General features: G+C 42.8%; 2 protein-coding genes across 2 annotated transcripts; both read right to left on the reverse strand.

Annotated features, from left to right (window-relative positions):
- Nucleotides 1-208: 208 nt before the first annotated feature.
- Nucleotides 209-4,410, reverse strand: chmp7 (charged multivesicular body protein 7). Its single transcript, XM_034595647.1, has 10 exons — nucleotides 3,734-4,410; nucleotides 3,479-3,653; nucleotides 2,491-2,676; nucleotides 2,255-2,388; nucleotides 1,870-1,918; nucleotides 1,659-1,778; nucleotides 1,482-1,580; nucleotides 1,326-1,383; nucleotides 1,003-1,233; nucleotides 209-931 (listed from the first exon to the last, which is right to left on the reverse strand). The coding sequence occupies exons 1-10, from the start codon at nucleotides 3,994-3,996 to the stop codon at nucleotides 891-893; spliced, it is 1,356 nt and encodes a 451-aa protein (XP_034451538.1). The 5' UTR covers nucleotides 3,997-4,410; the 3' UTR covers nucleotides 209-890.
- Nucleotides 4,411-5,006: 596 nt separating this feature from the next.
- lgi3 (leucine-rich repeat LGI family, member 3) lies at nucleotides 5,007-11,768 on the reverse strand. The gene is made up of 9 exons (XM_034595646.1): nucleotides 11,245-11,768; nucleotides 10,336-10,407; nucleotides 9,676-9,747; nucleotides 8,330-8,401; nucleotides 8,167-8,238; nucleotides 7,334-7,503; nucleotides 7,072-7,236; nucleotides 6,892-6,982; nucleotides 5,007-6,517 (listed from the first exon to the last, which is right to left on the reverse strand). Exons 1-9 carry the CDS (start codon nucleotides 11,445-11,447, stop codon nucleotides 5,788-5,790), a joined length of 1,647 nt encoding a protein of 548 aa, XP_034451537.1. The 5' UTR covers nucleotides 11,448-11,768; the 3' UTR covers nucleotides 5,007-5,787.
- Nucleotides 11,769-19,516: the final 7,748 nt, after the last annotated feature.

The following is a 19,516-nucleotide window of genomic DNA, read 5'->3' on the forward strand; positions in this document are numbered from 1 at the left end:
AAGACCAAGCATTAGTTTTATATTACAGGTTGTCTGTTAAGATTATAGACACGTCTGCCATTGTTCTCATTATCATACAGTGACTGTTGTGTCCGCTGCTGGTAAATACGACTTATTTACATCCCTGGAACAACCAAAGTTACGATATAAGTGGAGTGTAGCTCCTCCTCCTCAGCTCCATATCTGCTCACGACAAATACAACAGACAAATGTTTAAAATAAACTTTATTCTGACCAAGATATTTGGTTTGACTCACTTAAAGGAGACGTCTCTGTTCACAAAAATACAGTATGTTGTGTTGCAGTGGGGTCAATTATACATATGGTTGTTACAAATCATTTGGCAGAATATTCTGTTCGTATTTACAGTTCAGAAGGCCACTTAATACACTTTACAGGACTGTCAATGAGGGACATTTACTATCAACAGACACATTAAACCAGAAACACTGTTCTCCTCCTATTATTGTCAAAAATACCACAATGCATTCCTGATGGTGATGTCATAGTGTAGAATATTTTAAAATGTTAAAATGCTTTGACATGAGAGCCTCCAGATATTGATAATGGAGCAGATCTGAGAGCTGTCAAGTTGATTTTTGATTAAAGTTGCTTTATGAAAGATTTTATAAGTTATTTTTGGCATGTCACCAGAATAAGTGGATTTCTTTATTTTCATTAAATGAAGGAAAGTCTCTTGTTTTTATTCAGAAATTTATTTTTCAACTATCATTTCAAATCAAATTATGATTTAGCAAATTGCTTATGTTGTACTTAAGTGCTTTAGTTTAAATCTTCTATGAATTGTGGCTCACAGAATATTTTTAAGAGACACAGTTTTTGTTGATATGTTAATGCAGAGAGTTGTGATGTCATCACTGTTCAGGCTCTTATCTCTTGGCAGGCGATGTCCTTTTCTGCAGCTGAAAGCCTGGACAGAGAGGTGACAATGGGTTACTTAAAGACATTTATATGACATTTAGAGATATAAAAAGTGCAAACCTGAATCTGTAAGTGTTAACTGATTCAACTCGTCCTCCAGCTGCTCAGTGGTAATATTCAAGAGTCCGTGAGGTACGGCGGGGAGGAAACTGAGCAGGTCATCAGAGAGAACGGACTCCCCGGAGGGACGCAGGCGGTTCGTTGGAACCTCAGGTAAATCTGCGATTGTTTCTGGCTTTGACTCCTCCAGCAGAGACTTCAGTTCTTCCTCCAACTCATCCATGTCTTCATCTACAGAAAAGAACATTACAAATTTAGCTCTCATTGATATTCATATAAACAATCCACTGTATAAAACATATGGCAATAACGCAAAGGCATACCTGCGCTGGTCACCCCACTGGATAGAGTTTGATTCACCTCATCTTGGGTGTCACATAACTGTTGAAATGATAGAAAAGATCTATTAAGGTGCTTAAGACAAAAATTCAATCAAAATGATCAAATACAGTAATAATTGTCTTAAAATCTACCAATACCTCCTGGATTTGATCCACAAGGTTCTCTGCACGTTCCACAGTCACGTCCTTAAGAGAGACTCTGAGGGCTGACACTCCAGCCTGATATGCTTGAATAACCTACAGACATCAGCACAGACAGCACACACTGTAAGTACTGACAATAACCTTTACAGAAAGAGTGTTGATGTTTTTTACCATCTTATCAGTCTGTGATTGGGCGATTCTGTCCAGGATTCCTCTGATTGTCTCCAGTTTGGCAAATAAGTTGTCTGCCCTCTTCTCTACCCTCTTGCGGCCTCTCAAACACCTCAGGGCCTGTGGAATACATGATGAATATAACCAACTGCACTGACTGGATCGGATACTTAGTGAAAATCTGTTTTATGCAACTTAAATTGGTAGAAACCTGTGATTTTTTCCCTTCCGACAGCAGAAGCTTTGCCTCCTCTCTGCACCTGCACATAGATAATGTAAAGCAGTTAGAGTCTTACTGTCAGATGCAGTGAAATCCATCTTGCCTGACTCAAACTCCAATGCCTGGAAATGGATGACTCAGGAATCAAGTTGCACACAAGGCACAGGTTGTTTCAGAAGATGAGCAATTTCACTCTGAATATATAATATACCATCTTAAATGTGATTCTCTGAAATAATAATATAATATGATGAATCCACACTCTTACAGGTTCAATACCACTGACTTTGCTTGAACTGACTGCCTTGGTTACAAATACTTACCAGTGTACAACTAAACATTCTATTTGAAGTTCATATCCAGGTTGACGACTTACTTGTCAGCCTCCAGGCCCAGTTTCTCTACCCGCTCTCCCAGCAGCTTCTCACTGTGCTGCAGCTGGTAGACTCCGATATCCACATCACTGACTGGAGAGACGCGGTCCTGCCCTGGCAGACAAAACTTTACTATCTGTGGGGAAAACACAGAAAGAAAGAGGGAGATTACTAACCAAAGACGCCTCTAAATACTACAAATGAACAGTTTGTGGACTGACGTGGTCCCACTTCACACCTTCTCGCCTTCGTGCAGTGAGACCAGCACTTGTTTGTCCCTCTGCAGCTGCAGGAGAGCCATGCACAGGGTGCTCTCGTCAGCACAGACTCCAGAGGAGAGGGTACAGAGCTCTTGAAACGACAGAACGGAGCGGCTTGCAAACTCACTGCTCCTGTAGACCCTGAGCAGTTCTGCAGCTTTCTCCTGGAAAACACAAGATCGATTAGAATATTATAGCAGCTGCCATCTTGATGGTCTCATTAAGATAAAGGAGACAGGAAAAGGAAGACCTATCGACGTTGTTTTTGAAAATCAGAGACTGCACTGACACACACCTTCATTAACATCATTAAAACCCACCTCTTCAGAGAGGTTTAGAATTTGTGATAAATGATGTGTAATTGAAATGTTTTGTCTTTAAATACTTTATGAAACATTGAATAGCTGACAAACATGGGTACAAATAAAAACTTTAGGCATCACACAACACAACACAACAGTATGACTAAATAATAAAAACAGATTGTTATTATTACATTGTTAAAATAATAAAATACATAATAAGAAGAAATTTAATTCAACAAAGAGATAGGGAATGAATTCAATTTTAGTTATTTCATCATACTAATTATAAAGGTGCATTTTAATTATTAATTCATTGAATATGATGTTTTTGTTTGATTGTATCTGTTTTAACCAATGTAACGTGTCTCAGAGAATTGTTTAAAGCACTAAATATAAAATATATCATTATTAGTATAGTTTTCCACAGCGGTTTGCATATCTAATATATAACATTTTAGTTTAGATGCGTATAAAATCTGACTTAGTGTAATGTGCTGCTGCAATATAAATCTTAGCAGATGATAATATAAGCAACAATCAGATACATTTAATGTACAGTAGCTTACTGCAATAACAGAGAGCAATATCATGGAGGCTCAAGTTCTATGACACTGCTGCTGCATCTGAATCACATTGTTTACAGACAGTGGGTTTGACCAACCTTCACCACTTCGATGACCACAAACGACTCCTCCAGAGGGACCGTGCTGCCGCTGCCCAGCAGAGTGGAGAAGGTCCACTTCAGGGGCTTCACCAGCAGCAGGCCCACCCCCCAGGACACCCAGCCACAGTCCACGTTAGCTGCGAACTCAGACTCCCTCTGGATCTTCCCACACCTGCCGGGAGAAAGCACGCAGACAGTGGGATAAACAAGCGGACCGAGCCTGAGACGTGTGGAGCAAGGAGCTGTGTCTACCTGGACATGGACTGGAGGACCGTGGCTAAGCCCAGCGGGGACTTCTCCTTCCTCCTGAAGCTGTGGTTCAGCTCCTGCAGGCGGACACACACGGAGCCCTGGTGCCTGCAGCTGCTCAGGACCAGAGCCGTCCAGAAGTCCGTCTTACTGTCCCAGTCCGTCGTGTCCACGTCCCGGTTCTCCTTGAAGTCGGAGAACATGAAGTTCATCCGCTCGTCGTCGTCCCAGTCCGGTGGCAGCGGCATGTCGGCGGAGTTAGACATTGGTAGGAAGCTAAACGTTAGCTGTAGACGTAGCAACACCCCGCAGACAGGAGTGGTGCCTAATGTTAGCTGGTTCAGAACCAGGGGAGTGTTGTGTTAGCTTAGCTTAGCTTCGCTGTCCTCACCAGGAAACAGAAACCTACCAGTCACCGTCACTGAGCTCAGGGTGTGGAGGTGGAGGTTCGCTCACATGCCGCCGCCACAGAAAGCTCCCCTCAGCCCGGGGCATCACAGTGTGGCTAACAGCTAGCGTCTCACATGTCAACAACAACACACGGCGGAGCCAGAGCGCTTCATCTGTCAGCTCAGGACCGTGCGGGAGGGCGGTGTGTAGTCATGTACGTGCCATTACGTTTCTTCCGCCCACGCAGAAGTACTGAATCCAAAAAAACAAGCGCACCCATGACTCTGCTCGAAAGCACGAGGATCGATGAGATTTTGTCTTTAACTTTACTTTTTAATAATTTGTTTTCTGCACGTTTTTCTTTCTTTATTCATCATTATATATGTTAATATAAGATATTCCAAATTATTATTTTATTTGTGTTATATATGTATAAATATTTATTTTTATTTATTTCAATCTATTATTATTTATTTTTGGGGGTTTTACTTGGGTTTTTTCTTTGTGAAGCACTGTCTATATCTGTCTGTCTATCTGTCTGTCTGTCTGTCTGTCTATCTATCTATAAGTCTGTCTGTCTGTCTGTCTGTCAGTACAACATAAAGTCGTGTTGTGTCTGCTGGTGTTCTTAATGGTCTTTTAAAAGCAGTTAGAACCACATACGACTAATAACAAGAGCTATAAAGAGGATTTAATCATACACAGATCCCACCCTCCCTTTCATGTGCAAATGTACACAGCAACAATTAGATACAGCTTGTGACTGTGCATTGAAAAAGAAGATGACATTAGAGGGTTTAATATACATTCTCTGATCTTGTTATAGTTCCCACAAATGTCCTTTTTTTATAGAATGCCTCTTGAATTGATTAACTGGTCTAATTGCTATAAGTTATACAGGCAAGAGTGCAGTTTTGTTTAAATTTCCCATGTTTTCAAAAAAATGAATAGTCTCTGTCTTAAACTGAAAGAATATTTGGGGATTTGGCACTATAACAAAATCAAGGAATGTCTCATTCAAAGATTAAATGATGAAAATAAACAGCAAAATTGAAGTCAGTTCACATTATCATTTAAATATGGGGCCCTTTGTTTAGTCTGCTCAGGCCATGATCCCATCTTATTATTGCAGAACAAACATTGAATCCAAAACAGATTTCAACTATCTTTTATACAAAGATGAACACGATTTAAATTATTGCAGTTGTAAGTATTGCTTGTTTACATAGTTATATCATGTGTACAGCATCATGCAAAAGGCTACACAGTTAAACGACACCGTGTAATTTACAAAACCTCAATAGTTTTACAATTAGATATAATTTCCAGTGTCATTCAGTGAATAATTCAGATGATGCACATGCACATCATTTTCACATTAGTAAAGTACAATATACAACATAGTACTTTCAAAAATACATGGCTTAAACATGTGTTTGGCAGAAGCAGTGATATGATGACACTTATGTTGGCATGTTAAATGTTCACATCATTTCATTCATATTTTAAGGGACAGTGCATAAAAAGAGATTAATCATTCAATCAGTTTCCTCTCTTAAAACATGAACTATAACAGCAGGTCTTTAGTTACATGGCATAAACATTTTTGCAGTCTTTCATTTATTTGGCACATTATATACTCAGCGACTGACTGTACTGTAACATGTCTACTTGGCGCTGAGATCCACCAACAGGTGCTGGTAGGCCAGGGTGCTGCCTTTAAAGCTGGCGGTCAGCAGAATGTCCTTGTTGTCAACGGTGACCAAGCTGAACGCCCGCGGTGCTCTCATGTTGAGCTCCTGGAAGGGCTGAAAGCGCTGCGTGAGGTCATCCCACAGGTAAACTCTGGAGAAGGAGAAATCACTTCCAAGAATGAGGTACTGGCGGAGGCCCACAGTGAAAGGATACACAGACATCGAGCCCCGAGATGGCAGAGTCTGGATCTCTATGAAACGCTGGCCTTCCCAGCGGAGGATCTTGGAGTCACCAATGAAGCGTGTGAGGCAAAGGTAGAGAACTTTCCTCACCCAGAAGTGTTTGACCATCTGCACGTCGGCCAGCTCTGTGATTAGGGAGTGGAAGGCAAACTGCTTCTGGCTTCGGTTCCACTGGTAAACCACTGGTGGTTGAGAGGCGCTGGAGAGGATGAGGTGAGGCTTTCCCGCCACATCGAGGAACTCCACGTGGGTGTCCCGGTGCCAGGGATGGAGGGACTGGTGGGAGTAGAAGCCGTTGCTGTTCCAGCGGTAGATGCTGGTGGAGCCTGCCTTGGAGCTGTCTGCCACAATGAAGTACCACTCTTCATCCAGCTGGAAGGTGTCCACAAAGTTGGGCTTCCTCACACGAGTGGTGTCTATGTCTTGGATCTTCACGAATCGCAGCGGGCCCTCTTCCCACCTGTGACAACATCAAAAGTTTTCAAAGTGTTCCTGAAGCTTTACAAAATAAAATGAAGTTTGGCATTTCACTTCCTTGTTTAAAGTTAGATGAGAGGATTGATACCACTCTCACGTTAAAACTTCTTAACTGTTATCTTAGCATAAAGTGCAATGGGACAACTGCACCTGAATTAGTCTAGAACACAATGTCCTGTAAAAAAAGATTTTCTGTTTTACTTTTTTTATCTTTGGACCGAACCAAGCTTTCCCTCTGTCTTGTAATAATAATAATAATAATAACAATAATAATTATTAAACCTTTCAAAAAAGCCATTGCACAGGGCTTCACAAAGAGGACAAATAAAGACTTAAGGCCAAATGATCAATTCTCACTTGTAGATATGAGATCCGCCAAAAAGCTGAGCCACCACCATGTAAAGTGTGTTGTTTATCACCACAGGTTTGCAGTACACAGCAGAGCGAGCTGCAACACCCAACAGGAAAAAGAACAATTATAATTTGTTTTTTTTAAACATGGAAATGTGGCATTTTTATTCATTCATAATAACTTGCAGGTGATGTTGTGAAAGCTCCTGAAGACCAGCTCCACATGATCCCACACATACAGAGTACAGAAGCCTGAGTCAGGCTGAGCGAAGGCCACGAAGTGATCTCCACCAAACTCATACGTCTCCACAGACACAGAGTGGAAAGGGAAGGTTTCATACACAGCAAAATCTATGGGAAGGAAAACCAGTTTGAGAGAAGTTAGAAACCAGGAAGTCATGTTGTGGCTTCAGATCAATCACAATGTTCAGCAGAGACCAAGTAAAACCTGCACTGATGCAGCTGAAGTCTCGTGGTACGAGGTCGTGGATTCTGCGTCCCTGGAACTCAAAGGGGCTGGCACAGTAGATGGCAGGAACAGAGGTGTTAGTCTTCTCCATCCAGTCGACCAGCCACTTGATTTTACAGTCACAGCGGAAAGAGTTCCCCCGCAGGTCTCTGAGGAACACACAGACAAAAGAGAGAGTGTATCAGATAAAAACTAAATCAAAATAGATAAATATTATTCTCATTCTCATTCTCTTTTTTTTTCTCACTCCTATTCTTCTTCTTCTCATTTTTCTTCTTCTTAATATCATAAGTATTCCAAAGTATTACTCTTATTATTTTCATTAGAGTAACAAGTCTGACGGAGCTTTAATATGACAGTTACACAGCTGTTCTGTACCTGTTCTCTTCCCCACTCTCTTTCTTCTCTCTCCCCTATTTTCTCTGCTCACCCCAACTGGTCGAGGTTTCTCCCTGAGGTTTTCTTCTCTCCACCATCGCCAAGCGTTTTCTGGTTGTGGGAACTGTTGGGTTCCTCTGCAAGGTCTCCACCTTAATATGTTAAAGGCCTTGAGATAATGTTTGTTGGCTCAATTCAAATAAAATTGAAATTGAAATTAACCATCAAAATCTTACAGGACCGCAAAACAAGTAAATCAGCGTAGTTTAAATTAGAAACAAGCCACACTCTTGAGCTAGACAGTTTTTCAGACGAGTGCAGCGCTCCACTAAAGCCTCAGGGAGCCCAAGCGGACCAGTGTTTTGTCGTGACACATTGTCGGGGCAAAGCTCTCGGGACGTCACTGTTTTAGATTTCAGCGTGGGCTCACTTACAAATCTGTGAGGATCTCTAGATGTTTGAAGAGATCTCTGGGCAGCTGCTGCAGGTTGTTATTTGAGAGAGATCTGAAAGGAAAAGAGGAAACAGTCATGTCTGGCTTGTAGAGTCTGTAATTGCCAAAGAATCTCAGCGTCTTCGCCCGCGAAAAATACTCACAGATGAGTCAAGGATTTGAGTCCTCTGAGGGTGTACTTTGACAGAGCCTGGATGTCATTATTCTCAATGAACCTGGGAGGAGAAGGAATAGCTCATATATGACAGAGTGATAGCAGCACATTTTATAAAGCCGTTTCTGTTTGTATTGTAATGATGAGAATACAATAAGAGTGGGATTGTGGGAGTCATTATTTCACTGCAGGCCTCTGGGGGATGTCGAACACTATCTTAAGGAATACGTAGATCTGAGTTGGCAACAAATGAAGATAATGCAGAAAGATATTTAACTTTTTTTCATTTGTATTCGATAACTCAGAGGCACTCATATAATTTGTGTATTGGCCACAGAAAAGTAGGACGTTAAATGACTCTTAATGGTAAAAGCTCATGTTCTGTCTTTGAGTAATGTGATAAATCGAAGCTCTGCGTGCTGCACCATCTGATCCTGCCCTGTCTTTGTATTATTATCTGTTGATAGTTGAGGACATACAGCAGCAGCAGATGTTCTGGAGGTCGCTGGATATGAAAATATGACTTTATTCGAATTCACAGCGGGTAGCGCCGGTAGTGGCGGCGATTCAAAGACACAGTGCCAAGCCTGAAGTATGGCCATCACAGAGAGCTGCACACTCCAGGCAATCAGCTAACTACTCTGTAAAGCTCATCAATTCCACAGGAGGGAATATGCAGCTTCATCACACTACAGCTGCAGTGTGCTCACTGTTGTAGGAGGATTTATTTTCAGGTTTACTCTTGGCATTCTTTGCTCTACTGCAGAGTCCGGTCCTTAAATCTTACTGACTCTCGTTCATTCAATTCACCCTATGCAGAAACAAACCTGCCGAGACTTAGTGTGACTTATCATTCACAAAAGCAAACAATACAACAACAACAAAAAAGATAAAATAGCTCAAAAACTCAATACAAGTACACCTAACCTACTTCGGTGCGACTGTAGTATACTAGTAATTGTTAAAATATAATTTAGGTGTGGCACAAGAAGATGATAGTCACAGTCAGAAAACTGACTCACTGTCATATACAATAACATCTGTTCAAACTTTTCCAACATGAGGTCATACAAGACCAAATTAGGCCGTAGCAGCAACACGCCTCAGTGTATTGACCTCAGCAAGGGTCATATTACGGCTAACAAATGTAACCTTTAATTTGTAAGTGTAAATGAAGTAGTATGGCTGGACAATAAAACAATATCAATGATTATTGCAATATCATTTTCATTGATAGCAATATAACAAAGGCTCAATATATATCAATATAATTCTTATAGATTTTGCAACCACAGTGAGGATCTTGGATTCAGTACCATAAGGTGAGACACTCACAGGTACTGCAGGTGAGACAGACCAGCGAAGGCATCATTAGAGACTGTGGTGAATGTGTTGGAGTTCAGGAGCCTGTAGAAAAGAGGGAATAATGAAACAAATCATCAAATCATACTGATGGTCTTGTGTGTGTCCAACTAAAAAGTGAAATATATAAGAAACTGATTGTGATTTCAAAATGATAACAATTTGTTTTGGGCAAATTTAGAAATGTTTAAGAAGAAGAATGAAAAGACTAGTTGTGGTCTCGATAAACATTCACAGCATATAAAGAAAACCATACAGCTGAACTATAAGATAAATACAGTTTACAAGGACACACAAGCACACTCTCATGATTCCATCTGTGGAGACAAACAGGCCTTTGTCTTTTGGAGCACAATTGAAGGGAGTCAGTCATCGGCAATGACACTGCTACAGAGCCACTTTACACTTATTACTGCTATGTCACCAGTGCGTTCAATAACCATTCATTTCCAGCAGCTCAAGTCCTGTTATTGTCACTGCGAAACAACAGACGTCTGAGTGTGCGACAGTATCAGCCGTGTGGAGACGTACCTGAGATATCAAGTTTTGTGACTGTATTTACAGATAAGGGCAAACTAACTTGTTGTGAGACAGATACTGAGTTGAAACGTTAGGTCGGGTGGAGGAACTCACAGGAACTGTAGCAGGTGAAGGTGTGAGAAAGCTCCCTCTGGGATTGTAGTGAAGGCCGCGTTCACCATGGTCCTGTTCAGACAACATCAGTTATCATGTCTCCTTGGTGATAACATGCAGATTACACAGGCAGTGCCAAAGCTCAGGAGTGTGACGTCATGTGTTTCATAGTGGAACCTTTTCTTTTCTCAACATTAATCATGTCATTTTACATTCCTTCTTGTCTCAGGACACTTCTAGCTTTACAGTTCACATATGAAGGAGAGACTCTTTTCAAAACTAGGGCACATAACTTCCTTCTCCACTTCTTTACTTCTTCTCTACTGTAGAATGAGGGCACCTCCATCAGCCCGTGCTCCTGTATTCCCTTGACTCTTTAAACCCAGTATTCAATCCAGGGGCCATGGAAGTCAATATGAGATGAAAGGGGTGGTCTTGACCTCCCCTTCCCCTCCCATCAAGTGTTAATCTATCCATTTCATTATACACACTTCATTTATCGAGCGCACTCTCTTCAAGATGAAATCTCTCAGAGGAGAAGCAGGTCTCCTGCAGAGAGATACTGAGTCTATTGTTAGTATTCCTCCCTGGAGCTCGGCAGGATTTTATTGCCGTGCTCCCTCAACTAAGTTCAGCATCAAGCAGAGGGACGCTATTTTTTATTATCATTATGTCATTCTGGCTGCTCAGCATCTCTCTGTGAATGCAAATACACTGCATCAAGGAACAAGAAACAAAGAAACATATATATTCAGTCCTGTATAAGACAAGTAGGGTTTTTATGCATCATTACATAATGGAGGGTGACATCAGGGATGTAGCCATCTGTACCAGCCTACATGCTGCTGAGACAGGTTATCATGCTTTCAGCGAGTGAAAAGCGCACACATTATTTTAGTTTCTACTCACAGAGAGATGATCCCAGGGGGGAAGCTCTTGGGAATGGCCTTGGTGTCCACACAGAAGGCACTGTCTTTGGTGCAAGAGCAGGTCGAAGGACAGCGGGGTATCTTGGGGGCTCTCTTGGCGGTCGATTCCCTCGGCAGGCAGAGATACAGGCACAGGAGGGACAAGCAGATCAGCCTCATCCATCTAGGTCCCAGCTCCATCATCCTTAGGCAGGAACAGAAAAAGGGAAGCTGTGAGAAGTGAGGTTCCTGAAGTTTTTCCTTAAGTGGCAACGACCCCAGCAGCTCTGATGATGCTGAGAACAGAGTTGAGAGAGACAGCAAGAGAGAGAGAGAGGGAAGGATGGAGTAAAGGTATAGTGTATCCTGGGTGGGTGTGGGTGCTCTGCAGCTTCCCTTGGATCTGTGCAGCCTCTGTAGTGCACACTGCAGGAATGACGAGCAGGGCTGCTCTCTCCGCACTACGACCTGTGGGCAGCGTCGCTGACAATGAATTATTTACTGTGAAAAGCCTTAAAACAGCTGCAGCAGGCAGAGGAGGAGATGGGACATGAGTGGAGATGGGAGGGTCGGTGGATGGGGGGGGGGGGTGGGCCACACATAAGTGCTGATGTGAAGATTGTACCATCAGCAGTCTGTGTGTTCTGCTCTTATCAGGTGTCAAACTGCTGCAGTCATGAGAGAACACAGGGGAACGTGTGTTAATGTATTCATGTGTCAGTGTGTGTGTGTGTGCTGAGATTTTTTGAAGGCATTGTAGGTACAACACACACACACACACACACACACACACACACACACACACACACACACACACACACACACACACACACACACACACACACACACAAACCCTTCACCAGTAACCAGAGTCTTAGGTGACATCATTAAATTCCATGTCTTCTCTGTTCAACAGTTAAAAATACAAAGATGATCAGTTCACTGGAAGATATTCACACATGATTTTTATGATTACAGTCTTATGATTATTATGATTAGCAATTACAAACTATGATGGAAAAACAATCTTCTCAGGCATCAGATAAAGTTACATTATTATTTTGTCATCATAACAGCACTGGGGTCGGCATGGTGGTGCAGTGGTACCGCTGTCGCCTCACAGAAACGGGGTTCCCAGTTTGAATCCCAGCAAGACTCAGGCCTTTCTGTGTGGGGTTTACATGTTTGTGTCTGCAGGAGTTTTTCTTGGGTACTCTGGCTTCCTGTTCGTTGGCCCCCTGTGATACGCTTGTAACCTGTCCAGAGTGTACCCCGCCTCTCGGCCAATGATTGGCTCCAGCCCCCTAGTGACCTAGTCATTTACACTAAAATGATTTATCAGACAGTGAATATTTCACTGATCGATCTCTGTCACCTGACTGATATGTTTATTAATAATCCTCTCAGATTAGAAGATATGTCTCAGGTTCCCATTTCAGAGGCTGTTGAACATTCTCAAATCAAAACAATTTGTGTATTGATTGATATAACAAGTACTGTGCCATGTGTCAGGACACAACAGTCGGCTACAATTATTTCAAAAATATGAACAAAGTTTCATTTTTTAGATGATCCAAAATGCATTTTTATAATTATATGGTGAGAAGTAAAAACATCCCTAAATCAGGCAAATGTATTTAATCTGGAGAGCAACAAAGGTTTCTTGTTTAAGATAAGGCATCTGAAAAGAAGAATCTGCCTGGTGGTTCTCAGTACTGGGGTATGACAGGAGGTGGCGCTGTTGGCCATAGAATAAAGGGATTAGAGGGCAGTGGAGTGGTCGGCGAGTGGCTGAATGTCAGAGCTGTGGCCTCAGTGCCAGGCATCACCAGCCTCCTACACAACCACTGTGTTGTCACAGACTGACCCTACTACGGACTGTCTGTCACCCCTCACTGCTACAACACAGCACGGAGCAGAGGGACATTTGTACATATATGTAATCTCTTTCTTTTCTTCTTTTCTTCTTTTCTTCTTTTCTTCTTTTCTTTCTTTCCTTCTTTCCTTCTTTCTTTTCTTATTTTCTTCTTTCCTTCTTTCTTTCCTTCTTTCTTTTTTTCTTTCCTTCTTTCCTTCTTTCTTTCTTCATGGATGAAAGAGGAAAAAGTGTCTTCAAGGTCTTTGTTAGATGTTTTCTTTGCCTGGAGACAGTTTGATGTTTGTCCAAAGACTCTTGTGTTTGCGAAGTGAAAAAGCGTCTGAGCTTTAAATCTGTGAATTCAAAAGTGAATCAGTCACAAGATTCTGGGTGGTGTCTCCTTTTGGCTTATCCAGTTAAGGAATGCCGTTTCCTGTGCAGCAGCTACTTTAAAAAAAAAAGAAGATGTTTTATCTTCTTTTATTCTTTGCTTCAGTGTGTTTGCGTGCCGCTCAGCTCCTCTGTTCTAACTGTGTTTGTGGTTTTATGTAAGTCATGCTCAGTGAGGAGCAGTTAATGCTGGAGCTTATTCCTTTGCAGAGCTCCACCCAATCCAAATCTCCGGTGGGAACCAGCGTAATTGCATGGCACAGAGAAGGGAGCATGAAACAGCAGCTGGAGACCCGGAACATGCCCTGTGTGTGAGGCCGAGGAATCTGAAATGCTGCTGAGATTAACCCTCTCAATGCTTCCTATCAGTCAACTTAACTTAATCACAGGTTTCAGTGCAAAATGCTGTTTTTGAAGAATGTGCTGTGTGGAATGAATCCGGGATCACAATAAAGCAGGATTATGTCGTCAGAAAGTTAATCTGCGTATTGAATGACTGAACAATATTCAGCTACTGCAAAGTTTCTGTGCTAAAAACTTGCAGATCCACTAGCATGTGTAAATATTGGAGGACGCTGCAGTTCAGGAAAAACCTGCGGCAGGAGTTCTAACGGGTCTCAGCTTGTTTCTGTTGGTGTGGTGAAAACACAGATAATTACAACCAGCTCTGACTTGTCAATGCTCCTTAAATTTCTTTATTGAACATGATTAAATTCACTTAATATAATATGGTTAATTATCTCGACCATAGAGTGTAAACAGATGGATGACATGATAGCTCCTCAAAAGTGAAGCCCAAGTTTCTTGATCCCCACCTGGTGGCTGGCTGCAGTACAGGTCAGAAATCCGGCCTCCTCCATGTTGGTGGATGGGACATGGGGCAAACTAAAAAGTACATGTTGAACATGTATTTTTCTCAAAAGATGGTCCCTGTCATTTTAAGTAGTTCTTATCACACTGCTGTTCAAGTGTTCATTTTTCTGGTAAGATTGGTTTCAATAAGTTATTTGATGGTAGGATATAACGTCATGATTGACGGCTGAGGCTGACTTGCGATTGGTTGAGCATGAGAATTTACGGGACTTCACGCCCTGGGCACCATCCCCTGATTGTTATTGTGCAGACCGGGATATATAAGCTTAATTTCTGGATAGTAGGAGGAAGTGGTGACGTGTTGTCCATCTTTTTGTACAGTCTATGATTTGTCCCCAGTGCTGCTGCAGATCAAACCTGGAAAGGCCACTGACCATTGTGGACATAATTGTATAAATAATATACAAATGTTCACTGTAAAAAACTGAGATGTGGTCAATTGATACCAAGTACATTGTAGCTTTCCACTTTTACTCAATAACTCATTACTTTACGTAATTTCAAACAAATCTAAGTTGAACATATTTTTTTAAAGTCAGTTGACATTAGCCATAGAAATTAAATCAAAATATCCTGGATACAAACGCTGCCATCTTGCCCATTGAGTCTGTGCAGTAGTGATCGGAGGATAGAGCCGTAGTAGTGAGATCCCACGAATGCATGCACTCAGTCAGTCTCAGCCGTCAATCATGATGTTTCACCCCATTTTATGATATATTATTATTATTATTAATAATGTTATTGTTATTATTATTATTATTATTATTATTATTATTATCAACCACCTTCGAGTGAAATTTATATGACGTGTAGTATGATTTTAGTTTTGTCCATGTTCCATCCACTAACAGAGGAGGTGGGCTTTATGACATGTACCACAGCCAGCCACCAGGTGGTGATCGAGATGCGTTGGCTTCACTTTTGGGTCGCAGTCACGTCGTCCATCTTTATATACAGTAATTCATTGTGCTTCTATGAGCAGTGCGGCCTCAACACATTTCTCCTTCAGGCCCTGTATAACGTTAACAGCTGTGCCTCTGGAGCTTCCCTGTTTCATATCAACTTTTCAAGTCATAACGACAAGTTCAGCCAAGTCACCACTCACTCTGAGAGCTCAACATTACAAGGAGCTACTTGGCCACGCTGAGTCTGGCCAAAAAAAATGTCATCAAACATCACAAAGTGTTCCTGTCTCCTGTGCCAGATGCTCATTACATCCTCCGCTGTCTGGCACGTATGATTTCTAAAATCAGAGCTTTTCACCTCTCTGTGTGCTGTTTGGACAGCTTTAAGTCTACGTCACAGCCGCTTTTAACACCGACTTTGTTCGCCTCGGTTTCAAACCCACATCCCACTCCGATTATGGGCCAAGGATCCTGAAAAGGTCTCTCTGTCTGTCTGTTTCCATTTCTGTTTAGCTTTCACAGTTTGGCCTTCTGGCTGCACAGGAAGCCGGAAAAGCAAAACAGGGAGAAAAGCAAAAATCTTGTTTCACCTCAGTTCTTTTCAGGGAAAATCCCAACAGCTCCAGGCAACGTGTCTCACACAGGACCCACAAAGGTGTTGACGCTTCAGTCAGACATGTACGCACACGTTTGTGGTGCGTCTATACTGTAGGTACTGTACGGCTGGAGATATGGAGACAACACGTCTGCCCCACCTCCACATTCTTTACACAAAGTGATCAACAGAGGTGGACAAGGGTACAGATAAACCGGTGACTAAATCATTAACTTCATGAGGCCACTGGCTGATGTACGCAAGTGAGTCGGTAAAGTTTCAGGACAGCTTGACGTCACATGTCCTACCTAATGAGTCAGGAGCGAATAATGCATTCACACGTGAGCCAGAAATTCAATAAGGTAAGTGTTTGTCAGAACAGGCCCCGCTGAGGCACAAATCTGTCATGCCTGATGAGTCCGTCTTTAATGAGCAATCGCATGGCTGCAAAACACGCCAATAAAATTCACAATTATTTCATATTAGACAATAAATGTTGCGCCGTTGGATAAGTCAGGGGGCAAAGGCAGGCTGGAGGATGCCTTCAGGACTTTGTGCCTCGCTGTGCCAAGAGAACAGCCATCACAGATTGCTCTTATTCCTCGCCTCGCTCCGTAAGTCACTGGAAGGTATGTCAGCCAATCTCATCCCGCGCTCAATTCAATTAAAGAGAGTACAAAGACATATGGCTCAGGGGCAAGTGATATGATTAGAGTCCTGCGCACGATGACGTGCTGCTTTGATTCATACCCACTCTTCTTCTCTGGTCACTCACAGCGACCATGCTGCCCTCCAGCAGAAACAACCGATGGTGGGCTGTCCTGTCCTCAAGGGGCTTTAAAAGGCCTCCTGAACTAATCCCTCACAATCAACAGGTCATATTGTCACCATCTTCGCAGTGAAAATTGACAACAGCCATAAAACCCACGAGAAAACACAAAATCTGACATTTTGAGACTCAGGGAATCAGGAGAATCCTCCAAACCGAAGGCAACGCTGCTATCTTAGTTTTCAATCAGGACAATGCAGAGGAGCAACTGTACCCCGGCCCTCCATGCACCCTCGAGCCTCGAGCCAAGCTGCCATAATGGACAGGCGATACGCCTCTTGGGACGGGGATGTGTCAAAGGAATGCGTGTGCAGGTATCCAGCCGCCTGTGGGGACCACGGAGAAAGGCCCCGCGCACCAGTTGATCCTGTTTGATAAAGGCCCTGACAGACCCCGATTATATGTCTCAGCCTGGAGGAGGTGTCTGTGTCTCATTCCTGCGCTGAAGAAAGTTGATCTGGTGGGAAAGAGGCGGGGCCGTGCCTGCGGGGCGTCCGTTTTTGTACGGACGCCAACGCACACCTTGTCAGGCAGACACCACCACCGCCTGCCACCCCCCCTTCACCACCCGCCCCTGCTAGCTCGACACCAAACAAACACCCTCACCCATCTCATTTACCTGACCACACCCGGGCCTCCAGACACCATAAATACCAACTCCACGAAGCGTGTCAGATATATATTTTTCTATGAGCAGAAACATCTCTGATTAATCTTGTCTGTTTGAAATTGTAATCTGTAATGCCTCACATATTCAAGTGCTCCTCGGCTATTGTGATGAGGAGAAAAGACGAAAAAGGGGGCTGCGGCTCCAAAACAGTAGTGAGACATGCAGTGAGTGACAGGCCGTGCCCCACGCTCACCCCTTCTATCCATGTTTGTTCCACAGAGCAGCCAGGGCACCGGGGAGCTGTCACAGAGACAGCCATCCCATAAACAGGGGTCTGGGCCCTCTGTGGAGCCACGGACATCAACAACCGGAGAGCACAAACAAAGAGAGAACGCCGAGCGCCTTCATCTGTCATTTCTTCTTCGGGAGGCCAACAGAGGATTCAGCACCAAGATGTCGACGAGCACTGACAGAATATTTATATCATTAAAAAGATTGCATATTTAGTTCTGCTGCAAAACAAGTCCCTCCCGAGTGAGCTGCACCCAAAACCTCAGCGGCCACATGTGGACACAAAACAGCTGTTCATCATCTTAACTATTGTAGACGAGGGTGGGGAATCTGTCACAGTGAGCAAACAACAGAAAATTTACATTCATCCTGTTTTGAAATCTGTCTGCGGTTATCAACTCACTTAACTGTCTGTGGTCTCTTGTTTTTTTTTTTCTACAAACTTAGCTCAGGAAGGAATACCAGGACAAGAGACACGTCTCCTTCACCTTGCACATGGATACTGGCCAGAATGATATTCATGAGTTCCAGTGTTGTGCTGCTGTAACCCTCTTCTCTCTGTCCCTTCATGTGCTTTGACACCTCCCTGTTCCACTAAACCCTCCTCCTCCTGCTTCCCATAAATAATCTGTTCATTTGTCAGGAGACAGAGGTGCACAGCAGCAGGCTGTTGATCCTGTTTCCTGGACAGACACACACACACACACTGAGCCATGTCACCATGACTTCAGAGGACATTTCATTGACTTACATTGATATCCCCAACACTTATTCTAGCCTTAACCATAGTTACTACTTACCTAACCCTAACCTAAGGTTTTCCTAACCATAACCTAAACCTAACCATAACCTAACCCTAACCAAAAGCTAAGCCTTATCTAAACCTAAACATAACCATAACCTAAACCTAAACTTCAAACTAAACTTAAACCTAAATTAAACATAGCCCTTCAACTAAATCTAACCTCAAAACTTGTCTTCACCTTTTTAAGCTTTACGTTATGAGGACTTGCTTTTTGTCCCCATAATGTGAATGTGTAAACAGATGTAGGTCCTCAAAACACAAGTAATACCTGAACCACATACACACATACACACACATGCAGACACACAGACACACATGGGCCATCATCACCACGTCGTCACCCTCCCTGGACCCTCTCTCCTCTGAACGCGTGAAGCTGAGAAATGAAACCTGATTGACGACTTGTCTCCTGCAGGGTGGCAGGGAGTTGAAGGGCAGGTCATCTGTCACTGCTGACGGGAAACACACCGGGTTGGAGATTAATGCAGCGGCCCGGGCTTTTCTGGAGATGATGATCCCCGAAAGGGAATAAATCAAACCATCTCTGGTAAACAAGACGCAGGCCACCAAGGAGAGATCCGTGCTTCCCCATCTTGCTCATATTAGTGACTTTCCGGAAAGTTACTCAGTTTGCAGATGACACACTCATTTGACTCTTTTTATTTTATTTTTTCAAGATGCAGAAATGTGTGACAGATAAATTGTGACAGTCTGCTCAAAAATAGCAACAACGAAATGAATTATGTTTCCTCTTGGAAGGTTTCACTCCCGCCATTTTGTGTCACACATCATGTCGAGTCACAAGAGGCAGATTTAAAGCTGTGTGCAGTCATTAGATGGATTGTTACACCCACTCAGCCTGTCAGACACATTCAATCAGTCTGATCTGACAAAAAATATGGAGGGGAAAAATTTACAACTGTGTTTGTCATTATTTCTTCCAGCATTCACATGAGCATGTTCATTAAATCTGTCATCACCATTAATACCAGTGGTAATACCAACAATAATAATGTGAAATAAACAGCACTACAATGACTATTGTGTAATTATACTGTAGGTTCTACAGGACCCAGTGTTTATGAGAATCACCTCACTGGTCCATCCTCATGTTAAG

This window comes from Hippoglossus hippoglossus, chromosome 9 (assembly GCF_009819705.1).
Source record: "Hippoglossus hippoglossus isolate fHipHip1 chromosome 9, fHipHip1.pri, whole genome shotgun sequence".
Classification (NCBI taxonomy): Eukaryota; Metazoa; Chordata; class Actinopteri; order Pleuronectiformes; family Pleuronectidae; genus Hippoglossus; species Hippoglossus hippoglossus.